At 37.9% G+C, this 10,740-nt stretch overlaps 1 protein-coding gene across 1 annotated transcript in view; it reads right to left on the reverse strand.

The window, feature by feature from the left end:
* The window catches only part of LRCH2 (leucine rich repeats and calponin homology domain containing 2), a 104,125-nt gene extending 96,798 nt beyond the window's left edge, over nucleotides 1-7,327 (reverse strand). The window contains exon 1 of the mRNA XM_061409537.1: nucleotides 6,899-7,327. Within this exon, the coding sequence (XP_061265521.1) occupies nucleotides 6,899-7,253 (355 nt within the window). The 5' untranslated portion in view covers nucleotides 7,254-7,327. The remainder of the gene's footprint in view (nucleotides 1-6,898) is intronic.
* Nucleotides 7,328-10,740: the final 3,413 nt, after the last annotated feature.

Genomic DNA, 10,740 nt, shown 5'->3' on the forward strand with positions numbered 1-10,740 from the left:
TTTAAATTTATAAATAACTTTAAAAGTAATTGATTTCCCATTGACACAGGCATCTCTAATCAATTAGCTAAAGTACTAAGGATTTATTTATTGGAATTCTTTTTTTAAGAGGGGAAAATTTCTATGCTGCACGTTCTGGAGTCTCTTAGGGACATAATCATTTAACGAAGTCATTTTTTAATCAAATCCAAATTCACAAATGTTCTAGAATTGGTTAGTCTCTATACAGTTCAAATAAAAGTGTACACACAGTCATTTTATTTCTGTCTTTTGTCCCCTTACATCCCTAATATTATGCATAAAATTTCACCGAAAGAAGCATAATTAATTTAAACACTAATCCATGCCTCAAATTATAAGAGTATACAGATAAACAATGTCCACAAATAGGTAAGACTTTACTTTCCTATTTGGAAAAAAAACTTAAAAAAATTTTTTTTATCAAAATATATATTAGAAAATATCTATTGTTTAACTATCCATTACAGTCTACTGACTGGTAGTCTATAAGTGGAATGCTATAAATTTATAATTTATTTGAAACAGTAGAAATGTAAAGACTAAAAGACCTTTAGCAGACTGAATATACTAGTTTAAAATGAAACTAAACACAAACTTAAAGTATTGTTATAAAACTCACTTGTACAGTTTTCTTTTATTACATTAAATGGTTCCCTGGAGTATAAGGTATTTTTTTTTTCTATAAAAGGGAAATGGGGGAAAAAAGGGAAGCAGAGAAAACTTTCTGAAACTTTTCAGAGAACTGATTGTATTACAATGCTTCAAGAACTACCTAAATATACACAAAGTATAGAGAAATGTAAAAGGTTTCCCCTTCTAAATTGTTCATGATGATGAACAGTCTCTATACAATGGGGGTGGGCATCACACAGTTTAAGTATCCCTTAGAGTGTACTGTTGGGATGGGCTAGAAGAATGATATACCCTTTTGCAAAGTGTGACTGTATGCCTTGGAACTTAAATACCACCTCCCAGGAAATCAATATGCTCTAAGTCTTCAATTACTTTTATTTGTGAAAAGTGTCCTGAACATTACTTCTCATGCTGTCAATGAGGTTCTGGATCTTGTATATCTTTATGCTTTTGATGATAAATAAATACTTCAGAGTTTATGTTACAAACAATCTAAATCAAAATATTAAAATTTAAACTTTAAGCCAGTGTCTCTATAATCCCAATTATAAAATATTCCAATCAACCACTTCTGTTCTTTTACCTGTCATGTAGTATATATGGTAATTTTTTTTCAGAAAACATGGTAAGCTCATATTTTTCAAATGCAACTAATCTAGCTGCTTATCACACAGTCCTAATTCTAAACTGTGGCTTATTCTCCATAATGACTCCTTAAAGCATTTTGCTCTATTGAGTACCTATTCCTATGCTTGTAAACTTGTTTTCCCAGATGACACTGCATCGATTAACATTAAAATTTAAGACATTATTATCCCCACGGATCTACATTCCCGTCCACCTTAGTAAAAGTCAGGGAACTAGGTAACCCCTCCCTTCCATTGCTAAGGACTCTACACCCAGTCCATGAAGATCCTCCCTCCCCATCTTGTATTTTAACACTGAACTCTCCACCAATTCCCTCCTCTCAGCCTCCAAGTATGTTTGAGAAAATACAGAGTGAACTTTCAGGTAACATCTGCCCTTAATATGCAATGCCATTCTCAACTCCATATGGGTGTAATTTCTCCCCTGAAAGCCTGCAATTGTCCCTTTCTGCTTAATCCTTACCAACTCGGCATGCATGGGGTCGCTAACAGGGGGACACAACTTAGCCACTGAACCGAACTGAAGCTGATCCCATAGTGATCATTTAACTCAAGATTCAGCAAGTTAACTTTATAGGAAATTTTCTCAAACTAACTTAACTCCCAATAAAATTAAGCCGTATGCCACAGTTCCATATAACTTATTTGTATAGTTTATTAAAATATATATTTTTAATATTGCTACATCTCTTTTCTAATAATTACATATATTACTGAACACATGCACCTATTTTATAAACCTTTAGAGGATCATGTTTCCAGAGTTAGAGTTGAATAAAAGCTTGCTTAATGTACCTATTGTAAAACCAATACCATGAAGACAAGCTATGCAAATATCATGTGCAAAACAAAACACACTGGACCATAAACAGAAACTATATAATCTATGAAGCTAAGTAAGTGTTCATCTTTCAGACTAAATCACCCATTTATTAGCACAGTGTTTATTAATAGCTTTGTTATAAGAAGAGAAAGTATTGCAACAGAAATAACACTGGAATAGTGTTAAATTTAGAAAATCTAGCCTCTGACCCACACTCTGACATATACTAGCCATTTAACTTCTGGCAAATCACTTAATCTCTCTCAACAACAAAGGGTAATTACTATGCACTCTACAAAGCTCACAGGGTTATTATTAGGATACAAAAGGGTAATATATATGAAAGTGCTTAGAATTTACAAGGAGCTGTATAAATGGTATGAGTTTAATGACAAACATACACTCTGATTTAAGATAACTTTTTTTTTTTATTTTGTGTTTCTTATTTACCGTGGGTTTGGGTTTTTTTTTTTTTTTTTTAACATTTTAAAATGTGAACTTGCAAAAGAAAGAAAGGGCAACTATTTATGCTCTAGGAGAATTCATCACTGAATAAAAACACTGCAAGGTTTAGCAACTCAAATTCAATCTGAACCAATTAAAATATGAGTCAACCAACAAAAATGTCCTTCATATTCAATTTTTCAGCAAGATATTTATTACATAAAGCAAGACAGATATTTGACTCTGGCAACAAAATCACAAGCTTATTCCACCGAATGCACTAAGATGGCCTTCACCTATGTAACAAAATCAGAGACTGCAAAGTTTAACTGGCTCCATTTTACAAGCAGATACAATGCATCATGCTCCACAGTTGAAGAGGTGAACCAGCACATGTAGGAAATACTAGAGTTGACTCCAGGTTTACAGGAAAACATGTGATTCACCAGGACACAGCACAATCTGATGTATGTAAAGAATTCCTAAATCTGTTTCACAGACCTATTGTTTATGGGCATAAAGAAGTATGAATAAGCAGAGAGGGCAGCTGCAAATAGACTGAGACTTACTTGTAGTACTGGTGACAGTCAAATATGAAAAGTTTCCAAATTTGTTTTCATAGCCATTACCCATTATCATTTTTAAGCTCTCTTAAAGTCAACAAGTATCACAGTATCCAGATAGACTAAAACTTTCTAGGCAATTTCCCTTTGTCTTGCCAAGTCTACCCACAGACCAGCAAAGATAAGACATTACAACCAGAGTTAGCTACTTTCCTGAAACTTTCTGATCCCTGATTTCATGTTTTTATATGGATGAGGATTTTAATTAAGAAGTATCTGGAAGGCTTATCAATTCAAAAAAGGTCGTGAGCACAACCAAATGGAGAATCAAGTAAATTGGCAAACTCTCTCTTTTAAATGTTAATCGCCTAGAAAGGCTGCCATAATTAGTTATTAGCAGTTGAGCTCCATCCCAGCAAAGAAAAGGGAGTGAGGCTGAAGAGGGGAAAAGAAATAAGGAGGGCAGCAGGAGGAAGGGGACAGGTGAAGAAGAACAGACACCAGAAATGCAAAGAGAAATAAAAAAGATACCAAAGATAAACTTTGCCATCAGCTACATATAATCCACATTTCCTCACAGGAAGACTATTAATAGAGAAAATAAGACTTTGCTGCTACATATTTTACAGTCAGTATTTTAACACAAATTTATCCAACAATGTTAAATGTAAAACAGTTATTCAAGGGAACTGGAGAAACTATAGTTTCCTGTAAGTTCCTAGTCACTACAGACATAATATGATGAAAAAAAAAAGAGTCTGCTTCACACAAGTCTATCTGAAAGAGTACTGAACTAGAACGTGAACATTTAGTTCCTTCCTAGCTTTGGTTTTGACCTTCTTGACAATTAGCTTTAGGTTAGTCACCAAACTTTTATCAATGTTCTCATTCACTCAAACAATAAATATTTCTTAAATGTCTAAAAAATTCTAGAGTTTCCCAACCCTGACTGCACAGAAGAATCACCTGGGAATATTTACACACACACACACACACACACACACACACACACACACACACACATCTCTTTGCCCCTGAGACTCTGATTTAATTGGTCTGGGGTGGAGCCCGGGGAATAGATTAAAAAAAAACTCCCTTGCTATCTTAAAATGCAGGCAAGGTGGAAAGGCACAGGTCTATTTCATCTTTTATATACATGGTAAGGAACAGCAAACAATGTGAAGAGCTATCTCCCTTCCTTTAAATGTATCAATTTCCCCTTCTAATACAATTTTGTTTTAACCTAGATTCTCACCACCTCACACCTAGATTAACAAATAGCTTCCTACCTATTTTCCCTTCTTCCAGTCTCTTCGCAACTCAATAAACCATTGCTGTCTAACTAATCAATTTGGTACTGAAACATTATTCCACTGAGAGTCATTTTAAATATAACAATAACAACAAACAGAACTGTTTTCATTGAGCAGAGACTATATTGCATATACATATTTATATGTTTGTATATATACAGGTATGTATGTATAATCTCAAACATGCTCTATTTTTCTTCAATTCCATTTATATACAATGGATACTAGTCTCTTGTGGTTGAATTTGGTCAAAAATGAATGGCAAATGAATCACCCACAGATTTCTAATTTAAATTCTCATGTGTTCCCACAAGGAACACCAATTCAATTTTCTTTAAAAAGTAAAATGAGGTGAAATTATTTCAAAAAGTTCTCTGTTACTGTAGACACTGATAAAGTTTATGATGAATGAATTTTACCAAGAATAAATATGGTTCTGATTTGTGTTAAAACTTGCCTCAGAAAACAAACTGAAGCCTTAAAAGCCAATGGTTATAATCACATAAGATGATATTCATATTTATGAAAAGTATTAAGTACAATATAAGCAGTATATAATGAGAAAACTAAGGAACTGTATTACTTATTCCCTGCCCTTAAGCAGTTTTCCATCTTCCCAGGGAAAGCAAAACGTAAAAAAGAAAATAAAGCCAGCACTAGCACGTAAGTGGTAAAGACATTAAGTACCATGGGAATTCAAAGAAACAGAAGACTGCCCTGGACTAAGGGAGGTGGAGACAGCATCTTGGAAAAGCTGGGGCTTGAACAAAATTAAATAGGTGGAGAAAAGGAAATCTCATGAATATGGATCTTCTACAAAGATGAGGCAGAAATTCATAAACTATGTTTGAGGAACTGGGAGCTGACCTATTTGGAACAGAGGGTTCTATGTAGGAGCATTTGAGGACTTAAGGTTACAACAATAAACAGAAGCCAGACAATGAAAGGCCAGAATGCCAACCTAGGATGCTTCAACTTTGCACTATAGATAGATAAATCTTTTATAGCTAACCAAGAAGCAAAACAACAAATCCCTATAATGATGCAGTCTGAAATCATTTTTCTCGAAGCCTTTGAAGAACATACCTAGTAGTACAATGTCTTGCCAGTATATCTTGAATATGTGAACATCTTGTTTAGGAAATCTGTTCAGAGTGAAAGAGTAAATACTCAAATATGCTTTCCAACACACAAAATCATTGATGGTTCTTAGGATAACTCCTAAGAGAATAACTGGATAGGAGGCTTCAATTTTAGGTTCTCTTCCTCACACCACCCTCATCCAAACACACATCTTGATTTAATATCTAGAAACACAATACAATGAAATAGTGTTATTCTGAAAATAAGAGGTCTTTTATTACCTCCCATTATGAGTGAATTTACTTACTACATTGCCTCAAAATCACTAAATTTATTAAGATCATTTTGTCCATGATTTCTTTCAGCAAAGCAGATGAAAACAGATACATAAATAACATATTTGAAGATTATGAAAAGTGAAAAGTCTTTCATCAAATCAAAACACAACTAAAATAATCATCATTGGCTTATAAGGCAGAGGGGAGACTGCTCATAACAAAAAATGCCATCCACAACAAAGAGTACCAGAGAGTATATGAAGAACATTACAATAGCCAATTTCCCATCCAAAATGATAAGCCATTAACCCACAACTCCAAAAAGAATGGAGTTAATTTTGATTCTCAAAAATGCCCTTACAATTTTTGGTTACATCTGTAATGAAAATTAAGACTCCAACACAACTCAAAACAAGGATTCTTTCCCTTAGTAAAGCAGACACATAAGTGATTGATGATTTAATTTGCCGTTGCAGCAAATACTAATTTAAGCACCACTACCTCAACACCAGGAAAATGACAAATCTCAGTATTTAAAGGCATACGTGACAAGAAGCCAAGACTATTATAGGATGATTAAAACACACACAAAATAAGAACACAGAAAAAAACCGTGGCAATACTGCTGCTGCACTAGGAAAAGGGATATACCATTCCTACAGGCACGCATGGCTTTAAAGAATATGTATAGATTATGGTCTCATGTATTGTCTTTTTTTCCCTCCAGGAAAGACCGGAACATTCACGAGAGTTGGAAGAAGTGCATTCAGGAAGGTGTCAATACCTCCCTCCCCATCCCTTTAGTGGAGAAACTCGCTTTAACAGTAATGCTCTTTCACTCCTCACATCCCACCAGGTTTCCAGAGACCCTTCAGTCAGCATTCCTGCCCACCCCCACTACCCCCACCCGCCCCCCGCCGCCACTTCCCTGCTCTGCCCCTCACATTCAGAACTGGCTGCTCCGACTCAGTCTCGCCGCCCCCGCGCACCCGCCCAGATCAGCAGAGTCTAACAACGCAGCCACGCAGCCACCCAGAAACCCACTGCCCCCACCTCCTCGCCCAGTTTCCCCTCCCCCTCCCCGCCCTGTCACCTGCTTGGGTGGTGTCCGTCAGGTCGTAGCCGCTGCCCGGGAAGTCTCGGAGCTTCCTACCGCTGAGGCTCAGGATGCCGGAGTTGCCCGCCTCCTCCAGGGCCCGGTCCAGGCTCCTCACGGTGTGTTGAGGCTGCAGGCTCCCCGGGTTCCACTGCGGCCCGTTGGGGAACGGCTGACCGAAGAGAGTCGGTACCGGGATGGGCACCACCATGGTCCCGCCGCCGCCGCCGCCGCCGCCTCCCACTCCGGCTCCGCCACCTCCCCCGCCGGCTCCACCACCGCCACCGCTACTTCCACCTCCACCACAACCGCCGCCCCCACTGTTACCACCACCTCCCTGACTCGCCGCCATGTTCCTGGGATAGAGAATAGCCCCCGACAATACTCTGAGCCTGTGCCGCGAGTGTAGGGGGTTCTTAGGACGCATGCGCAGGCTGGGGGCGGGAGGTGGGGGATGCGAGGTAGAGGGTGGGAAGGAACCAGGGGGCGGGCTGGGAGGAGGTGTTGGGTATGGAAGAGACGCTGTTCAAACGTGCAGAATGCTTGCTTTAAGAAATGTGCTATCAGAGGAAGGATGCTAAATCCCGGTTCCGCTGCTTTGGGTACCAAAATCTTGCGAAGCGACACCAGCTTAACTCTAGGTCGTCAGGGATGTGACCCCAGATCTCTAAGTTGCTTCACCTTTTGAGATCTGCAAAACAAAAGTAAATATATTAGAGATGAAAGAGATTCGTTTTAGAATATTTTGAAGCGGCATTTAGAAGGACTATCAGCTACCTGATGGAAACGCTTACTGCAAATGCCTCAGGAATCCTTTAGCAGTGTGAACACGGAGAAAAACTTCGGGGAGGAATATGGGTGCAGAATTGTGTTTTAAGCCTGCATGAATTTTGCCATAATTTAGAATTCCAAAATAAGAAAAGCATTTTAAAATGTTTTCAAGGAAGCCTCTCGTTTCAGTGTGTGTATGTCTCAGCCAAACTGCTGCCTTCCAAAACTTGGAAAAGTTCTCTACATTCTGTTCTATAACTCTTTGAAGTGCTGCCAAGGTCTCCAAAATATCTGGAATTTCTTCTCATCATGTTAGTATGGCTGATGGAAAACTCTAATCATCAAACAACCTTAAAGTTTATTTTTGATATACAGGCTTTCTGAAGATTTAATGCTGTGGATAGGAAGCTAATCAATCTTGGATTTTCCGAGTTCATTCTTGGAACCTGAAGCCAACCATTTAGATAGGTCACTGCCATCCCTCCACTCGCACTCAGAGTTATTCAAATCTTTTTCACTCGTAGAAAAGTTACACAAGAAAACTATCAGAATACTTGATCATATTCAGTTATCATTAATTAGAATATCTTCTGCATCTCTTTTACATCCACTTCAGTTTAAACAATCTATCAACAGTCTCATTTTCTTGGAGAAAGCTCCACAAAAATCACTACTTTGGGGAAAAAATACAGGAAAGAATTACAACTTGTCTAAATTGCTTTGTGGCCATATAGGTTAACTAAGATAACTATGGTGCAAGAAATCACATTTGCCACATGCATGACCCACAGAAGGACCAGTACTGAAAATTAGACCTCCACAACATATTAGGAAGCGAAATCAAATTATTTAAACTCACTGGTGTCAAAAAAGAACATTCTACCTTATATCTCATCTTTCTTACATCACAAATCAAATTAGGTATTAATTGAGAATTCCCAGAATCAAAAAGGGTGGAAAGGGAAACTAAATGCATTAGATAGAGATAAGATTAGGAAAGGAATATTTAATAATTAGGCAATAAAAAAATTAGTGATTATTTAAAACAATGTATTGGACTCCAGGAAAAGTATGTCCTCAGAATACCTGTCAAGAGAAGGCCTTATACAACAAATTTCAGAAGAAAAGTAATCTTTCAAAGAATTTAAAAGATAGTGTAAGTAGAAAAAACAGAAAGCCTACAAGGTAGGCTAGATATACATGAAAACAGGCAAAATAACACATTCTGAAGCTCTTTGACAAAGAGTTTTGAACAAAATATGCAGTCTTTATTGAATAAAGCACTGGCCAACTACAAATGTGATTTGTATTCAAGAGAACCAAGCAAATTGGTAGTTACCCAACATTTATAAATAATATAGAGAAGAAGACGCAGAGTCCAAAGCTCCAAATTCTTCTATTAGACATCAAGATTATTGGGATAGACTACAGGATGTTCTTATCAGCCTACAAATAAATTAAAAGTGAGATGTTTTATTTCAGGATCTAGAAGAAGGCAATGAACTTGAGGATGAACTACACGGAATTATAATATTAATTTTTGTTAAAATTCTGATCATGATGCAGGAAAAAGCCAAGGGAGTCTCTGCAGTTTGTTTCCTGAAAACTTTAGTATTTAACGTCAGCTAAATACTAAACTCAGGGGAGAAGAAACAGTGAGATGTTGAGTATCATCAAGACATATCAAGGGGGCTTCCCTGGTGTCTCAGCAGTAAAGAATCTGCCTGCAATGCAGGAAACTTGGGTTCTATCCCTGGGTCAGGAAGATCGCCTGGAGGAGGGCATGGCAACCTACTTCACTTAAGATTTTAAAAGACATATATATTAGAAACCCTGAAAATATTAATTACATCATACTGAACTATTCCAAGGTCAGTTTTCATTCCAATCCCAAAGAAAGGCAATGCCAAAGAATGCTCAAACTACAGCACAATTGCACTCATCTCACACGCTAGTAAAGTAATGCTCAAAATTCTCCAAGCCAGGCTTCAGTAATATGTGAACTTACTGATGTTCAAGCTGGTTTTAGAAAAGGCAGAGGAACCAGAGATCAAATTGCCAACATCTGCTGGATCATGGAAAAAGCAAGAGAGTTCCAGAAAAACATCTATTTATACTTTATTGACTATGCCAAAGCCTTTGACTGTGTGGATCACAAAAAACTGTGGAAAATTCTGAAAGAGATGGAAATACCAGACCACCTGATCTGCCTCTTGAGAAATCTGTATGCAGGTCAGGAAGTAAAAGTTAGAAGTGGACAGGGAACAACAGACTGGTTCCAAATAGGAAAAGGAGTATGTCAAGGCTGTATATTGTCACCCTGCTTATTTAACTTCTATGCAGAGTACATCATGAGAAATGCTGGACTGGAAGAAGCACAAGCTGGAATCAAGATTGCTGGGAGAAATATCAATAACCTCAGATATGCAGATGACACCACCCTTATGGCAGAAAGTGAAGAGGAACTAAAAAACCTCTTGATGAAGGTGAAAGAGGAGAGTGAAAAAGTTGGCTTAAAGCTCAACATTCAGAAAACGAAGACCATGGCATCTGGTCCCATCACTTCATGGGAAATAGATGGGGAAACAGTGGAAACAGTGTCAGACTTTATTTTTTGGGGCTCCAAAATCACTGCAGATGGTGACTGCAGCCATGAAATTAAAAGACGTCTACTCCTTGGAAGAAAAGTTATGACCAATCTAGATAGCATATTGAAAAGCAGAGACATTACTTTGCCAACAAAGCTCCGTCTAGTCAAGGCTATGGTTTTTCCTGTGGTCACGTATGGATGTGAGAGTTGGACTGTGAAGAAGGCTGAGCACCGAAGAATTGATGCTTTTGAACTGTGGTATTGGAGAAGACTCTTGAGAGTCCCTTGGACTGCAAGGAGATCCAACCAGTCCATTCTGAAGATCAGCCCTGGGTGTCCTTTGGAAGGAATAATGCTAAAGCTGAAACTCCAGTACTTTGGCCACCTCATGCGAAGAGTTGACTCATTGGAAAAGACTCTGATGCTGGGAGGGATTGGGGGCAAGAGGAGAAGGGGACAACAGAGGATGAGATGGCTG

Source organism: Bos javanicus, chromosome X (genome assembly GCF_032452875.1).
Source record: "Bos javanicus breed banteng chromosome X, ARS-OSU_banteng_1.0, whole genome shotgun sequence".
Taxonomy (NCBI): Eukaryota; Metazoa; Chordata; class Mammalia; order Artiodactyla; family Bovidae; genus Bos; species Bos javanicus.